This window comes from Zosterops lateralis, assembly GCF_965231275.1.
Source record: "Zosterops lateralis genome assembly, chromosome: 1".
NCBI classification, from domain to species: Eukaryota; Metazoa; Chordata; class Aves; order Passeriformes; family Zosteropidae; genus Zosterops; species Zosterops lateralis.
Window position 1 is genome coordinate 4,366,021 of NC_139762.1, and position 18,369 is coordinate 4,384,389.

General features: G+C 40.2%; 1 protein-coding gene across 1 annotated transcript; it reads right to left on the minus strand.

The window, feature by feature from the left end:
- Window positions 1–641: 641 nt before the first annotated feature.
- Window positions 642–16,634, minus strand: GHRHR (growth hormone releasing hormone receptor; the record flags this gene model as incomplete). The annotated part of the gene is made up of 12 exons (XM_083879565.1): window positions 16,547–16,634; window positions 15,878–15,985; window positions 14,600–14,700; window positions 12,013–12,110; window positions 10,437–10,569; window positions 8,853–9,006; window positions 7,402–7,462; window positions 7,227–7,296; window positions 5,604–5,695; window positions 4,996–5,125; window positions 3,131–3,172; window positions 642–764 (listed from the first exon to the last, which is right to left on the minus strand). The coding sequence occupies exons 1-12, from the start codon at window positions 16,617–16,619 to the stop codon at window positions 642–644; spliced, it is 1,185 nt and encodes a 394-aa protein (XP_083735691.1). The 5' UTR covers window positions 16,620–16,634.
- Between the last annotated feature and the right edge of the window lie 1,735 nt (window positions 16,635–18,369).

Below are 18,369 nucleotides of genomic sequence, written 5' to 3' on the forward strand. Positions count from 1 at the left end.
TTCCCAAAGCCTCCCTTCCCTGCTACTGGGCTGTCAGAAATTTTCTAACATGTAACTCCTGAAATAACATCAGAACCTGAGAACGTTTTATTGTAAATTTTAATAGAAGAAAGATTCAAAGAGACAATGTAAAAAGACAACATTAAAGGATTTTTGTAGTTAATGTGTTGGAGTTTAGCAAGACTTTGCGTTCCTTATTTGCATGTCTGCAGAATCAAAACATGGAACAAAACTTGAATATAAACTCCAGCTCCCATTGAATTAGAATTTAATTCTGTTTTCCAAAGATGGTCATCCATGGTGTCACTGGAGGGTGCTACTGGTTTCCATTCACGAGCACTTTGTGCTCTATCAGTGAAAGTGTAGAAATGAACCAGAATAGGTGATTTTTATGTTTGCTGTGGTGCAGAGCTACCACTGAGAAGGTTATTTTGTGTTTAGAAGGTCAGTCAGGGTTTAATCTGTCTGACAATGCTTGTGCTACAAAACAGCCCCATGGTCAGAACTGTAGAAGTGAATCCTCCTCCAATTTGCTCAGGATAAACTGCAATAGTTGCGTTTGGTAAAGTTTTGCTTGTTAATTATTTGGTTTTTTATTTGGTTGGTTGGGGTGTTTTTCTCTCCAGAGCCTGAGGTCATTTTCAGCACACAGATGTGGTCATTTTCACCCCAGAGCTGGATGGCACAGTCCACCTGGTCCTCCTCCACACCGGCACAATTCCGTATCTCTTCCCGTGCCACCTCCGGCCGATTTCCGTTTGTACCTCAGGAACAAAGGAAAAGGAAATTTGTGGTTGGATACTGCTAGGGAGCAGACCAGCGGGAAAGAAGAAGCAGAGAAAGAAGGGCTAGAAAAGAATAAAGTTTTTAGACATCTCTGTCCAAGTTAGTTTCCTTCCAGCGGATAGGGAGAAGTAGAATCCTCTCTCAGCATGACCATCTTTCTGCACTGATGAAAACTTCTCCTGAAGTCCTATCATTACTAAGCTTGAGGTCTCAAGCACTATAAACCATTTTCTCCATAAATTGTCTTATCAGCTTTTTTAATATAGCTTCTCCTTTTTTTTTTTTTTTTATATTCCCATGAATATTTATTCTACTATCGATCTCACCAACCTAGTCTACACAATTAAAAATATTTTCTCCACATTGCCTGCTCTTCCTCAGTTGCTTAGAGAAAATGTGGGAAATGGATTTGTAGAATATTCTCAAAGGTAACAGAAGGCTCACATAGTGTGTACCTGTGTGCAAACTTTGAGATAAGAAATGCTGACATAGAAATGCCATGGAATAAGACAGACATTGTTGAGAGAAAAATGGAACTGGAAACAAGTTTCAAAGGATGACCTTGTAAATAGGACTGGATACTCTGGAGGAATAGAACTATGAAAGGTACATTGCAGAAAGACCCACGAGAGGTGATTTTAGATTATTTGCTTTAAGGCATTAACAGCATTGTGTGGCAAAAGCTGATGGGCCAAGAAACGTTTATAACGTATTGTAATTAGGAAATAGTTTGGCTTCTAAATGTGATGGCATGAATTATAACATCTGTATTGTCTCACCCTTCACACGAGACTGAAAATGGAATAAGTTTTTAAATGCCTCTCAGTTGCCCCATCTCTGCGTCAGAAAAGGGTACAATCCAACAAAATAAATTGTCTTGGTTCCATCTGCTTCTAGAAAAGTATAATCTGCAGCAAGTTTCTTAATCAGCATTCACCAATTTGTGGCTGGGAAATAATGCTGCTGTGCCATTTGAGATGATGAGGGGAAAGGCAGCAGCAGTCAGGAGACGTTTGCTGTGTGTTGCTGACAGCTGTGTCATTGTGGATCGTGTACTGGCGTGTTCACAGGAGCACAGAGTGGGTCCAGGCCACCCACTAAAGACTCCTGTCACATCTGATTCTTGTTGGGAACGTGCCTCCCCAGATGTTTAGTAGGAAGGGAATTTCTGCACTGAAGTGCTGTGTGTCTGGGAAGTGGAGCTGGATGCAGAGCTGTGGTCTGTGGTTAGAAGGGATTATGGTTATTAATAAACTAATGACAGGATTTTTATCTAAACACAAGAATCATTAGGGCAGCCAGTAATTCATGGCCATAAATTCAATCAAAAGGCTAAGAATATTATTATATTTTAAAATATTTAATTTGTTATATTGGAAATTTCTGATAAAATTCAGAAAGTTTGGCCCATGGCACATCTAGGCGATTAAACATTGCTTGAAAGCTTAATCAGCCCTAAACTTTAAACTTGGAAAACGAAGATTTAGTCAACACAGCCCAGGGAGTCTAGAGTGATCAGGGACAGGATTCATCTCCTAAACACACTTCTGACACCCCAGAGGATGCGCTTTCTGGAGAGAAGGGTGGGCATACATGGAACAGGATTCTCCTTTTCAGCAGAATCCAGCAATGTTAGTCTGAAACTGAATCCCAGTCATATTCCAAAGGAGCAACCTCAGCTACTCTGGAGTCAGAAAATGAGGGAGAATTCCAGAGTTTCAACATATTCTAAAATATGGAGGATAATCTTTCATGTTTTCTGTATAATTCCTTTAAGATTCATTATTATCACATCTAGACTGTGTAAATGGACCTGGACACTAGGCTAAAAGGAAAGACTCCTATCAACAGTAAAATTCTGACTTAAACATTCTGAACAGAAAACCAGATTTACCAACATGAAGAAATACTGAGATACTTCATGAGACTTTTAAAAATACTGAAAAATTGTATTTCACTGTTGGGCAAAGTTATGCATTTAAATTCTTCCCAATTTAAACATAGACCTTTAGTAAATGGAGATCTCTCTGCATCACTGAAGAAAATTGCATTTTCACATCTGGACTTAGCAGGGGTTTTCCAAGCCCTGCTATAGGACTAAAATATACAGAAAGGATAAAAAATACTTGACAGAATAGCAAAGGAGTAAAAGTTCATTTCTCCACTAGATGGCTTCATTCCCATGAAGATAATTGAAATGAAATTCATCAACTCTGTTACCCATATAACAGTCACAAGAAAATGAAAGATTTGATTATCTGTTTGTATGAAACTGATTGTTAATTGTATATTTGCCACAGAAGGCAATATTGTAGAAGGCATATCTGATATATATCTTCCTTACCTCTTGGTTCAGGAAACAGTAGAGAACTGCCACGATAAACCCCTGAAAAAAGACCAGAAGGAAAAGTTTTGAGGGTTAACACAGCTTGAAAAAGCCACTGGCATTGTCTGACTTCATGGTGGTGTTGTGTTATATGAATTAGTGAGTATCACTATAGGTAGGAGGATTGCTAGAAGTTGAAAAATTGTTTATGGATCTCCAATAAAGCTGAGCAGCTTTAAAGATGAACACCTGGTTAGTGGCATTTCATCAAAATCTGTCACATGCTATGAACTCCCAAATGAAATTGATGATTATGAAAGTGTGGTCCCATACTCCAGCCCAACACACTGACAGCTGATTCTTTTTGCACTCTGAAGAAAGTAAAACAGAGACTGCAGAAGGAGATCCATGGATGCAGCTCACACAGCTTTCCAGTTAAATTCTGTGGCTTTGTAGAGTACCAGATGAGACCAAATTCTGGCCTCTGGAATATATTTGTTAAGATTCTGAGCTGAGATAAACCCAGGACAATCCTAGGATGTCGAAGGACCTACATGACCAGATCCTGGCTCAACACCTCAACCTTTTATTCTATGAAATTATTCATTAACTATTCATTAACTCAGTGAAGGTCTCCTCCCAGTACAGAGGGTCAGGGTTAACGGACAGGGTTTGTTGGGCAGGGCTGATACAATAGATTAAACTCTCAAGAGGAATAAACCAGCACAGAACTCATGGATTGTTGGAACCATCCAGAGGGTGATCTGTTCCCTGGGGTGTTTGGTGGCATTTCCACAGCTGCTGCTTGAGGTGCAGCACAGGGAATGGGAGGGAAGCAAAGGGAAATTGGGTCCTGCCAGTTGGGTCACCCCTATCCTGGAGTGACTTTGTGATGATTGTATCCCCAGTTGTCTGTTCTGTCTGTGCTGGACATTGAGTTCTACACCCCTCAGACTGGTTCCCTGACCGGGAATCGAACCTGGTGAGAAGGCTGAATCCTTTAGTTGTTTGATATTGTTTATTGGTTTTGTGCTTGTGGGAACTTTGCTTTTTAAATAAATACTTTTTTTCCGCTTTTTTCTAAGGAAGGTGGTTTGTTTGTTTGTTTGTTTTTGGTTTTTTTTTTTTGTTTTGTTTTGTTTTGTTTTGTTTTGTTTTGTTTTGTTTTTCCCCAGAATAGCTGGGAGAGGGCTACTTGAATTTGTTTTCTAGAGGGACCCCATTTGGAGGTTTGCTCCCAAATTTGCCCTGAACCAGGACACCAGCTGATACCTCAGGGACCAAACCTGGAGGGGACATCAGAGCAGGAGTTTTTCTTGTTGGCATCGAGCTCTTCAAGCTGCCCATGCCCCGGAGCACTGGGGGGCATCAGGACAATATTTGCAGGGAGGGGAAAGGATGTGGCATTCCTTGGGATGGTACATGCCCCAGGCACTGCTGGATGTTTATGTTAAATTATCAATTTATTCTTTGACGAAAAATGAGCAAGGGGGCTGGACCTACAGCTTTGATTTCCTCTGGATTATTTAAATCAGCCCAAATCAGCTTGAATTGGTTAGTGAAGTCAGGGAAGGCAGGTGGACAAGTATTGGTAGCAAGGAATATTTTCCACACTTGACTTTGCCCCCGCCCCCCCCCCCCCCCCCGCCCATCCAACCTACACATTTATCTGAAATTTTTGGCCTTGTTTTTGGAAAATCTGGAGGCAGGGTAGGATTTGTCACCTCTTCAGGCATTTTAACTCAGCAAAGAACCAGGAAATTTGTGAGCAGACGCTGGTTTCAGGAACTGAGGATTTTTTTTGGGCAATACTTGTCATAAGAACACAGGGCTAAAATAGAAAAACTTATGAGAGGGAACCAAAAGATCTGGGGTAATTTTACCTGAAAAGATCCAATGCAGAGCTCCAAGTAAAGGCGAACCCCCAGGCTGGAATATTCTGGGAGGAAGTTGAAGACAATGTAATGGGTTCCAAATAATGGAATTAGAAGCAGAGTTGACCTTGAGAGACGTCTGGCACAGGACATGAGAAGTAATAAGGTAATATTATTTTTCTGAGTGAAAACTAATGCACTCAGTGTGACACAGTAGTGAACACAAGTGAAAAATAAACTAGTATACATAAAAAGATATATAAGAGAAATAAATATGCTGGCCTCCTTTACAGTTTTCATACAGAGAAAGGCATCTATAGAGGGTGATTTTTCTTGTCCTAAATAAGAGATTTAATTCTTATTCAACTGATTTTAAATGGAACACAGACATCTGAGCTGATCTGAATACATCTCACTGACCAATAATAGGTGACTTGAGTCTCACTCTTTGACTAATTCCCTTTAGAATGGGATAAGGTTGGGAATTCTAAAATTTAATACCACTTAAACTGAGCCTGTCTGTGATACTGAGCAAGTACTTCTCTGTTTAGAAAAAAAAAATATATATATATATAAATTAATAAAATAATTTATTAAAAAAATATTCCATACATTACCTGTACTGAGAAGAATTATTGAAGTTGATTTGTCTAGGGTCTAGTTTTTTCAGTAATATTCTGATGATGTTGATAAATAGGACAAAATTGACCTGTTCGCAACATTTGATGGGTGGGAGGGAAGAAAAAGAAAAGGTTGATTTCTGAAGTAAAACTTTGCAGTGAAAACCTGGTGAGATTTCTATTTTTATTATCATTTTAGTTACAAAAGTAATTTGTGCAGTTTCAATGTAAGGTCATTAATGCTATTCTTACTGGCAGCATTCAAGTATTCAAATAAATTGCATTTATACTTGAAGAAATGACTAAAGATGAAAACTTGAGAATTTCGCATTGTTCAGCAAATTATTTTCATTAATAGCTTGTGTAACTCTCTTTTACCTTTTGTAGCTCCAATCAGTTGGATTCTCCTTAGAGATGAATATTGCATTAAATTCTGGCTGATCTCTCTGGGCATTAATAGTAGAAATTTTCTGCCTAAATACCTCTAAAATGAGATATTTCCATCAGAGCTGATCACCCTGTCCTGCCTTTGCTGCCAGTGGAGAACCAGCCAGGAGAGTTAATGGAGCTTCAGGTGGGGCTGGGGGCAGGTCACCTCCTCCCAAGGTAGATCTTTGGTTTAAATCAGGGAAATGACTTGCCAAACGTGTATATTTCCCTTTGTTGGCTCTGAAGGAGCCTCTGAGGAGCATTAGCTCAGCTCCAAGGCAGTTAAGGTCAACCCTGACTTGCAAATCAAATCTTCCACAATTGCAATTTGGCACAGCTTTATGCAAAGTCTGTGGGGCTGCTCAGTTTTCCACCATCAGAGAGATTCTCCACGTGCGTTTTTTGAGTGTCTTACACACCAGCTCTTCCTTAGGTGAGGCTGAAGGTTTAATTTTGCCTAAGAATGTCCTCGTTTTACCAGAAAGTCCAACCTCATTCTGTCCATTAGTGATGCTCTGTGTGCATCCCAGCAGAGGAAATAACAGAGGTAGGAGGACATGAAATATTTTATTGAGACACTGTGAGCTCTGACCAGAATTCAGCTTGAGATTCTTCACCCACATGGTTTGTGTGTAGCTTTAAGGTCCATTCTGACCCAAAGCATCCTGTGATTCCATATCCCTCATCTGCATGCATCTGTCCTCTAATTAAATTAAGGTTTTTATAGCTGGCCTTAACATCATCCATTAATTGTTTTCTCAAGCACTGGGTTTAATGATTTGTGGCAGCAATCATCTATGATAATCATTTAAAGCCCATCAGTTTATTCAACAAATGCCAGGCTCAAGAGATGTTATCAGTTATCACTTGTCAGCTCTGAACAGAAATCTATTGCCCTTGAAAGTTTTGGTATTAAAAATTTATGGTTGACCCTGGGCTCTTTTGCTAAAATTTTGTTTTCAAATATTATAAGTAGGGTTTAGTCCACTCACTATTAATTTCAATTAAACTGACAATTCTGGGATAGTTGTAATTTGTTTGAAAGACAAGGTTTTTAGTTTGCCTTGGACACAGGCAGTTAAAAGTAAAAATTCACCATTCCTCTTCTTACAACTCAGCAAACAGCAACCCAATTTTAATACAAAAGCCTTTTTATTTCTAAGTAATATCAGCAAATTCAGAAGTACCTACCCCCACAGAAATTATAATTGGTCCTTTGATGAGCCACCAATAAGGAGAGCCTTGATTAATATCCCAGCATCTGTGAACATGATAGTAAGTTTAGAAAAAAACATGTATGTTATCACTGCAATCAAATAAAAATATAACCCAAGACTGTAGAATAATGTGGGAAACAATGACTTACGCTGTGTCTTCAAAGTAGAATTTTGTCAATATCCATATAAGGGTGAAAAGTGTTGGAAAACCTGTCAGAAATTTCAAAATAAGGTATAATTAATCCAAACCTTGTCCACTGAAACTCTGTTTCAGTGATACAGATCACGCGTTTTTGAGAGCTGGAATTATCTTTTGGGGCCAGTTCCCATAACAGGAATTGTTTTAAAGGCAGTCCCTAAAACACAAAGAGTGATTTTGTTTGCTGAGTTTTCAGGACTGCCTTAACCTTTGGTGGCAACAGGTATGGATTTCCCTCCCTGAACCAACAAAAAATTCCTCTGGCCAAGTGCATCCACCTGCCATAGAGAAGTTCTCTGCTTTTTCCTTCCCGCAGCAACTCTCTGGGGGGACCCACTTGGTTTAAGGTTTCTAAGTCTGAACAATTCCATTTATTCCAGAAAACAACAACAAAATCATAAGGGAGATGCTGCTGTTTCACTGCCTGTCCTGTTATTTAGTGGACAGAAGTGCTTCATTCCTATGATGGCTCACTGCAAAACATGGGAGAAATACCAGGAATAAAAAAAGTTCCTGATTAAGAGAAAACAATTCCCTTTCCCCAGCTGTGTAACTATTCTGCACAAACAGGAGCAAGGCACACTGAACTCTGGTGTTTGTGATAACTCCTTAGAGGCAGCCATGTTTTCAGTGGGGTGAAGAAGGGTAAGACTGGATGTCTCCTTGTGCATTCTCAAATATACTGGATTTTCCACCTCTTTCACAGGGGCTTTATTGCCATAAAAGACTTGAATGCTGCTTGCTACTATTCGCATAAAAATAAAAGGGAAGCGACACCCATGTTCTACTTCAGTTAGATCAATTGGGTTCCACATCCAGTACTTTTAATGGGAATGGATCATGGACTCATAGAATCATAGAGTCATAGAATCATGGAATCAAAAAATCATAGAATAATAGAGTCAATCATAGAATCATAGAATCACAGAATCAAAAAACCATAGAATCACAAAGTCATAGAATTGTAGAATAATAGACTCATAGAATCATAGACTCATAGAATCATAAACCATGGAATCATGGAATCATAGAGTCACAGAGTCATAGATCCATAGAATGGATCTATGATCTTCTATGGGGAAGAAGGCACCTTAAAAATCACCTGGTTCCAACCCACAGGGACACCTTCCACTGTCCCAGGTTGCTCAAATCCCCATCCAACCTGGCCTTGAACATTTCCAGGCATGAGGAATCCATAACATCCCTGGGCAGCCTATGCTAGGGTCTCAGCACCCTCACAGTACAGAATTTCCAAGTCCCATCACTCCATTCCTTGGGAAAAGTCCCTCCTCAGCTTTCTTGTGCCCCTTGGAAGTTGCTCTGTGGTCTCTGTGAAGCCTTATCTTCTCCAAACTCCTTTAACCTTTCCTTTAACTAACTTCCTGTAAAATCCATACCTACCCCAGCCAAAGAGAACCAGCCACCAAAAATATCTTCTCCCATGGGAAAGGGACGAGAGCAGCAGGCAGTTTAGGTAGAGAGCCTCCACCAGCAGCCACATGAAGTTGGTCATCATGAAGTAGTGACAGAAAACCACGGAGATCTTGCATTCAGTCTGGGGAACAGGAAAGTCATAGTTTACTCATGGATTGGAGATACATCTCTTTGATTTGACCACAGAGTAGACACCTGTAGTATTGGCTGAGTTCTACCAAGAGCAAGATCTCACTATTAACTGATGTTTAAACTGAGAGCTGTGGGAAATCAAGGCACAGAAAATTCTCAAAACCTTGTGCCTACAGGCCCAGACAAAGAAATGAATTCAGGGTTTGATTTAAGATCTTGGAAAAGGCTTCCAGATTTAGAGACCAGGAGCAAGAATGTGAATTTGTAGTTTAAACTGAAACATATCAAACTCAGTAGTGGAAAGTTTTAGAGTTTAAAGTTTAGGATATAAACGTAGTTACAAAAGTAGTAAGAAGATTTTAGGTGTAGTACTGTAGGTTTGTGTGTCATTATATGATTGGTTAAGAAAATCCACACTGCAGCAAAATGTGTAAAACAAAATAATCAGTGATTGGTGTGAAAACAGGAACAAACTTTGTGGCAGTAGTTTACTGGCTAATAAATCTTTAAAAGGCATTTTAGCTAGAGATCTTGTGACCACTGACCACAGATTACCAACTTCTGACTCATGTGGTGAAGATGTTCTCACCCTTCTCTGAGACTGTAAAAGATAAGAGCAATAAATCAGGCTTTAAAACGTCTCTCTGTGGTCCCATCTCTCTTAAAATCCCAAAAAGAGCTTCAAAGTAAAATGAATTTCTGAGTAGTAAGGCTTTAGCCATCCTAGCACCTTGGAATCTCCACTGCATTTTGTTTTATGTCTGTGTTAGAAATGTAACTTGGGCTCTCAAGTGTGTGAGTTCTCTCACAAATGCACTGCCTTGAGTGTACCTTCAGTGTCAAATGCCTCTTGAATAAAGGTTCAAGGACCCAGTTTTCTCTTTATTCTCAGCACTAAAATTCTGTGTGGCTGTGAGCAACGCAGAACCATCCTCTGAACCTCTGAAAACCATTGCCAAGATCTGGGGCCGGATGAACGCTGAGTTCATTGCCTGGTACCTTGAGTGCTTTGTGGTTTACAGATCAGAGATTCCAACCAGAGCAGGAAATCCAACGTTTCCAGAAGAATGAGCTTTAAAAGTTGTCCTTTGATGTACTCAGAGATCTTCAATTTTAAGCTTCAGCTTATTGAAATGTAACAGTGTAATGATACTGCTTTGTTGCTATGTGAAAGTCCAGATTTCATCTGGAGTACTGCAACACCACAAATTGATTCTTTGAGAACATAGGAGGGCACAATGTACACATTTATGGAAGTGAAATATACTTAATAAAATAATTATATCATTTTATTACCAGGTTAGAAGGGAAAAAAAAAAACCCAATAAGTGTTAAAAAAGTGGCATGAAAAGTGAAACCATAAATAAATGGTACATAAAAACATCCACTACAACAATATCCTGCTTTTCATGTGCTTACTGTAGAGAAGCTGCAGTGATCAATGCCTTCCTCCTGGAAAAGGACAGCATCCTTAATGAAAATGGCAACAGCCTTTAAGATGAATGTAAAAAAGAGCTGCACGTGGATAAAATTCCTGGGACAGCGAAGCCTCCTGGAAGAAAAGAAGAGAGGTCTCACTGAGGTGATTAACTTACTCGTGCCTCAGTAATTAAAATAAACAATGAGCCCTTGGTTTATCTCAGGTACTTCCAGACACATTTAGGGAGAACATTTTGATCCACTGAGCTCTTTCAGAGAGAGGCAGGAAACTTCCTCATGTGAAGCAAATCAGCCACAGTCTACATCTTAATCTCTTTCTTGACCAGAATTACAGTTTCTTTCCTTACTCTGCCAAAGTTATTTTGATGAATTAAGCAAAAGCACAGAAGAGCTTTAAGGCAGCTTGGCACGTCTAATTTAAATTCAATTTACACATCTACCTTAAATTCCCAGTTAACTAAGAATAAATTTTTACTGTTACTAAATACAGATTTTTGAGGGTGTTATGCAGCTTCATGTTTGCATTTGGATATGAGGACTTTAGTTAATAATCAAAAAGTTCCACTCAAAGCTGAATTCCATCCAGACCCAGTAATCGGAGGGTCACCTAATCTTAAAGTTCACCTGGAGTGTGCAGAATTTTATTGCTGACCTCAAATGTCAAGCCCATTGTTAATTATGACTTTTTCCTCCCTATTACTACGTCTCCTTATGTCCATTGTTTCTTTCTTTCCCCTCATTTGGGCTGGTTTGTTTTCCTGAGGTCAGAGTGGATGTCAATAAACATATCTGGTGGCTTCCAGACATGAACTAGGAACCAGCAGAGGTCAAGAAATTTTCCCTAGAGAATCCTGATTCTCACAGCATAATAATAAAACTCCTGCCTTTTTTTTTTTTTTTTTTTTTTTTTTGCCTCACAGGAATACAAGAAATAAACAAAGATTAAAGAAATAAACAAAGATTAACAAAATAAATCCCACATGGTGACAAACATTAAATCTACATTAAATGATAAAATACTTTAAATACTCTTAATTAGACCTAAAAATACCTAATTGATGGATAACTCAGTAAGAAAGAATTCTCATAAAATGCAACCAAATTCTGACTTTAAAACTTGTCTTTCGTGGTAATTTTTACAATAGTAATCTATACAATGCCACAGGAACTTCTATTCAGAATCAAGTCCTTTGTGTATATTTTTTATTAAAAATTCCCGTAACAGTCAAGCACACACAGTTTATGAAAAAAATCTTCATTCCCGCCTAAAGCAAGTCAATTTTTCCGTTGGTTCTTCAGGATTGAAGTGAGTTTCTGAGTTTTGCCAAGAAACAGCAACAGTTTGTTTCCCAGATCTGAATCTTCTTATTCCTGCCCATCTCTCATGCCTTTTAATTTCCAGCTTCAGTTTAATATTATTTAACCAATATAATTGGAATTTAATTTTTTTTTACCTGACTTTCTATTCATATTATTTTGTTATGTCTAACGTTGTCTTCTACAGCCTAAGAAATTAAGAACTGTGAAAAGAATCAAGGTTGGAGGACACCTTTACCTGAATGCAACAAGAACTGTCACAGCAATGATGAGGGAGGTGATGGACACGCTGTAGCCCACAGTGTAGATGACCTTTATAGTGGAAAAGTAGGATTGCTATAAAAGAAGAGAATTATTTGGCACAGCAAGTTGCTGTTAAATGACAGATTTTTTTACTGACTGTCAGTTTTGCTTTGCTTGGTGCTTCCATTCTGTTGACATCCCTGACTGCCTTTTGTCTCCCTCTTTGAATTCCACAGCAAAATTCAACTTGAATCACTCATTTTATTTCTTTTGTGTAGTCCCATTCCACAGTTGTGTGGATACAGCCCAATCTGATGCTGAAATATTTATTGATCGGGGTAGTTTGGACCTCATTCATAAAAACATAAAAACCTGCACCAGTCTTTCAGAAACACATTGTTAAAAATCCTATGTAATTTTTATAAATGCTGTATTTTATGCCATCTTTTCTCCCCAGCAGTAGCAGGACAACGCTGCTGGCAGCATGATGAACACAGAATTCTGTCAGCCTTTCATTATTTTTCTCCACTTTCCTATTATCTGCTTCCTTACTTCCATTTTTTGCCATCTATTCCTTCTTTCAATTTTTATTGTGTTGTGGTGGCTTGGTTGTTTTTTTTTTCTGGGGTTGTTTTTTTTTTTTCCTCAGTTTTTCTCGCTGCCAAACTCAAGTGCTGCTCAGTTGGAATGACAGTCAAAATCTATTTCAATTTAAGTGGCTCCTCCATCAGACACGATACCTGAGTCAAGATAACTTGACTTCAGCAATCACACATGAAAGCAGAAAACAGAATGAATAAGCTCCAAATAGGCTGCAAATCTAACTCCAGCCTAACATGGTCTGTCTCTTGGGTCCCATTTCAATGCTTTTATAGCCCAAAATCTGCACAGCTGTGCAGTGCATTCCTACAGTTCACTTGGGGAAGGGGAATTGCTCATTTTTGAGCCTTAAGTGGAACTTTGGGCATTATAAGATTTATATCAAGAAGGGTTTATTTAATTAATTTAGGTGCTTAAAAATTAGCTGACTAAATACGAGTCTGTGGTGGAATGAGAAGTACCTGGGCACAGGGTTGATCTGGTTAATTATTAATACAATCCAGTTTTTCTCTCATCCTTTTTCTCTTATAGTTAATGAAGGAAAACACTCTCAGAAGACAATTCAAACTTTTGGAAAATGAGACCTTATTGGTTTCTGTTACCAACAAAAAGGATCTATCACTGCACCTGCCTTAGAAACAGCAGGCCATGGAATCATAAATACTTGATTGGTTTGGGTTGGAAAGGACTTTAAATATCATCTACTTCCAGCTCCTGGATTAATAGAGTGAAACCTTTTGTGCCAAGGGCTTTTCATCCCTGTGTGCAGATTTATGATTATCCACAGTCTAATCCAGTGGGCTGGACTGTTATCACAGGTCAGAGCACAGCAGGTGCACCCTGAATTTGCCTTCCAGCTCAGTTTTATCCACAAGAAACCAGATTAGCCTTTCTGAGAGCATCCCTCAGTGTGAATGCACTAAGTGGGCACAGCCAAGAAATGTCCCTGAAAAATTCCCACCTGCTTCTGACCAAAGCACTGATACAGATCCACAGTGAGGAGCTCAGCTCCAACTTTCACAGTGTTTTTTTGAGATTGATGAAGTTAAATGGGGTGGAAACCAGGCATAATGTTTTTGTCTTTTTTTGTCTAGTGGATGAACTGTGAGTTGTATATGATTACCCAAATCCCTGACTCTGCACAATTCCAGCAGAGCTCACAGAAGTACCTCAGAGCTCCAAAGCTTGCCAGGAAGTCTGGATGCATCATTCAGTGAGAAACATCAAAACTGTGCTGGGCTGACCATAGCTGGCAGCAAATCAGGTGTGTAAAACAGAAAATAATCAACTCCTTAAGTGGATAAACTGATACCTGAGGAGTTTTCTCTAGGTAAAATAATAGAAACACCACAGAATGGGTTGGAAATTATCTTAAAGGACATCCAGTGGCACCCCCTGCCATGACAGAGACACCTTCCTCTATCCCAGATTTCCCCCAAGCCCTATCCAACCTGTCCTTGGAGACTGCCAGGGATCCAGGGACAGCCGCAGCTTCTCTGGGAACCTGTGCAAAATCTCTCCATGGTGATATGAGCCATGTTTTTATCCTTATTAATTAGGGGTCGAGCACTACATTGTCCCTGTGCATGTAACCTTGAGATATCATCAACAGTGAAAATCTGGCTGAAGAAATATGTCAAATTCTGATCTGCATTACAGAGATTACAGAGATTTGGGGACTTTTTTTCATTGTTGAATGAGATATTTTGTGCAGCATGAGACACCCAAAACCCCTCTTGTCCTTAGGTATTGGTAAATTTGGAACAGTGGTCTATTCATAGCACATTTTTTACACCTGAATTATAGAACATTCTTAGTTATCTTACAAAATAAGTGGCCCGAGTAAAAATTAGAATTATATCCCATAATTAGAAAGAAATTTCAGCTTCTTCTGAGTTTCCCTCTACAGTGGCCTTCAGGAATAGAAAGGAATACTATAACTTCAGCACACCACTCACATATATTTCTATAATTAAACTTACTTCTTCAAGAGGAATCTCATCTTCTACTGGACAGGCCACATGGTAAGGAGGGAATGGGTCTGACCAGCCCTTTTTTGTGCAGTTTCTTTTTATCATCCCAGCTGAAAAAGAAATATTTTGTTTTCTCAATGAAGGGCCAGATAATATGGAAAACAAAAAGCAGGAGAAGACCTCTGGCTGCTACAAAGTTGTACCAGGAGAAGAGGACCATTAGCATCTCACAGAGTTGGTAGCACAATTTTCCTGTGTACATTCAGGCCATCACATACAAAACTTTGTATTTCATTTATAGACAAACAATGGGAAGAAGGCAGAGAACAAAGGTGACAGGGGTAGAGGCGGGAAGGACTAAAGAAGGAATTATATCAGGCACATTGGAGAAGGTTGGGAAGCACTGCTCCCTATATTTCTGCTCTTCAGAGCACTCACCCTTCTACCATATCCCTTCTCATCCCCACCTCCCCTGGGGCTTTCTCTTCCCCAGCAGATCAGAGGCTGGGATAAGCAGCCCCTTCCACGAGGACAGAAGGCTTCCATAAAAAAAGATTTATGAGTCAGATGAAGGAGAAGTCGAGAATCCCAGGGCAGGAAATGAATCTGCACAGATGAAAGGGATTTTCCTTATCCCTCCTTTATAACCAGCATGTGTTGGATGTGGCAGAGCTTGGGCTTTGCAGTTTCTTTTTCTTGTGGAGCTGCCAAATCCAGGTCTTTCCTGGAAGGTGGTTTGCTCCTCGTGGGCTCACAGTTTGTTACTCACCCAGAGAGGGAGCAGGCACAAAGGAACTCGTTTGCAGTTTTGAAACACATGTGCTGCTCCAAGGCTTAAATTCTGCTTTATATCTCCAACCTTGGTCTTAAAGAATAATCACATTGTTCATTCCTCTGCCTTTCATTTCATCCCACAAGAAACACAGCATAAATCTCAAGAAGCCTCAAGCTTAAGTTCTGGCCTAGACAGCCTCCAGATGAGCTTTGTAGGAAACTCATGGAACAAACTGATCCTAAAGCATGTGGAAATCAAGGGAATCACTCCTGGTACCTCGGTATAATTTTGATCCAAGCCTCATCTCCATCAGAGACCATGGAAATCAAATCCAGTTATGGACAATTCTTAAAATATGAGAAGAACTGCTAAGGTTCCTCAGATCCTCCTAAAATCTTTGCAATACTTCTCTGATCCAACTCATGGGAGAACAGAATGCTCTGTCTTCACCCTCCCTTTTTAGAAATGCTCTTGCCAGACACACAACAGGAGTAACCATGCTAAGACATCACCTGGCTCCTTCATGAAGTGAAAGAGGATGTTTGGACATGGTAAGGCAAGAATCTCTCCAGCATCTGCCTCTGGCCAGCACAGCAATTTGTCCCAAGTTCTCTTGCAACCTCAGACAGAAAGAGAAATATATATTTTAAGCATGGTTAAAATTGAGCAAAATAAAACCCCAAACCTTTTTAAACTTTGCCACTCCACCCCTTCCATATCTTACAAAAATAGTTTAGCCACAGGTTTTTATTATGAGAAATAAACACCCCCAGAGTGCTATTTAATCTGCTTTAGTTAGACCCCTGTGCTAGACTGAGGTGAGTTTTCAGAAAGAATGCAATAAATGAAGAGTGATGCTGGAAGAAAGATCAGATCACTGTAATTGTTCAGGGGCTGCAGTATTTTTAAAGATCAACACATCCTCACAAACAAGCAAGCCAAGGACTTGGACAAGGGCACAAGGATCCACTCTGATAAATTGACTGTCCATATTTGAATGGGAAGGACTGTGAAAAAAAAGAGAAGGATGGGAAGGAATGGGAGTAGATGGAAGAAGAGCTGACAAGAAAACAGCACATGGGGCTGTAAATAAAACCCTCATGTGCTTTGGCAGCCTGACCATGTCCTGACTCCGGTCCCTCCCCTCTCCCTCCCTCCATCCCTCACACAGGGAGGGATACCTGGTGATGTTGCATTCCCACGCTCTTGTGGGGCCTCCAGACATTCAGCCTCCTTTTTCTTCAGCTCTACCATAAAATCACATTCTGGGTGGACATTTCCAGCAACCTGCAGGGAGAAGAGTTTTGGGGCATTAGTTAGAAGGGGCTGGATGGGGTTAATGCCTCGTCAGCCATTAAGTCAAGACCCACTTTTCCATCTAACTGGTTTAAGGAGATAGTTTAGGAGATGTTTAAGAGCTGGTTTAAGGACATAGAACAGTGCTTAGGGTTTTCATCCTTATCTGTATCTGCACAAGCTGGTAGTTACAGCTCTGTACTGGTAAGTTTATAGATTCCTCTGGCTACATTCATAATAAAAGATCTCTTTGCTAGAGCTTTGAGTGCAGGCTTCATTTACACCCTGATTTTAGCTAGACCCTGTTAAATCTGACCCCAGAAATACACACTGCACCTGGTCAGGCTCATTTTCTTATCAATGAAGGGAGCAGTACTGCAGGAAATGCTGCAGAACCCGTGCACAGACAAACCCCTGCCAACCTCCAAAGAAGCATCATCATGAAATCACAGACAATTACTGCAAAACTGTCTCCTGAAAGAGCTCCTCACTCCAAAAGGAGTGAATCTGTTCTCTCCCTTCTGCCATCTGCCTTTCTTTACGCAGGGTGGGAGGCAAAACTCCTCTATTGGGGAGAGAAAAGCATTCTGCACCAAAGCATTTGTTGGTTTGGTATGATGGTGTAAAGAAGACAAGTGACACCCAGAGTTTTAATAGCTGGAAGAATTCAGTTGTTTAGTCCTTATTCAGACTTATATGGGAACCACTGAAGGATCTGAAGGCATCGAGAGGACTTTGGGCAGCAAAGGATAAAGTCTGCCCAGGTTGTCACACCCAGACTGCTGAGAATGGACCTACTGAGCCTTTTAATTTCACATAAATTAAAAAATATGTGCCTTGCCCAGCCTTAACCACTGTCCCCAGTCCCAAAAGATCATCTATGAGCAGCGACTCTGATTTAACTCTAGCCCTGACCACTGGTGCTGGTGTGCTCTGTGTGTTGAATATAGATAAAAACAGGGAGACTAAACAGAAAATAAACCCAAGATGAGACTTGCATGGCAAACAGGTGGCTGGCATATGGCTCAGTTTTCTTCCACCCAGGGAAGGTTAATATTCATGGAATTTGGAAAATAACTCTCTGGCTTTCAGTTCATTCAGAGGGCAGACTGTATCCTTTCCAATAAACTGGTCTTTCCCCTCCATGTCAATGTCTATGTCTCGTGTTGGCCTGCAGAGCATTTGAACTGCATATTCACCAAAAATTTGAGGCTCTCAGGCTGCTGGAGGGCGCTGGATTAATTACACAGCATTTGTTTTTCTGGGGTTTGGGCCCTGGTGGTTAAAAATGTCATAATCTCCACATGTATGCCCTGCAAGATCATCTGCTTCCCATTTACTGCACTTTTAGGAGGATGTGGTTTTCCTGCCAGATTTGCAGACAGCAGTGCCATGGATCAGTTTAAGGCAGAAGTGAAAAGCAGGGCTCCTTCTCCAGGCTGAATGAGCTTTGGGGTGTGTGAGAAGAGGGTGGCAGTGAATGGATGGATGGATGGATGGATGGATGGATGGATGGATGGATGGAGCAGAGCACAGACATTGCCCTGCCCCAGGAGATGCAGATCTGACATGTGGGATGTCCCAGGGATGTCATCCAGATCAGTAAATCCAGGGGGTCTAGAGGACCCTCAATTCTCTTCACTGAGAAATGCAATGTCAGGCAGAATTACAGAAAATTGGCATCTGTCTTGAAAAGCTTTGCTGTCTT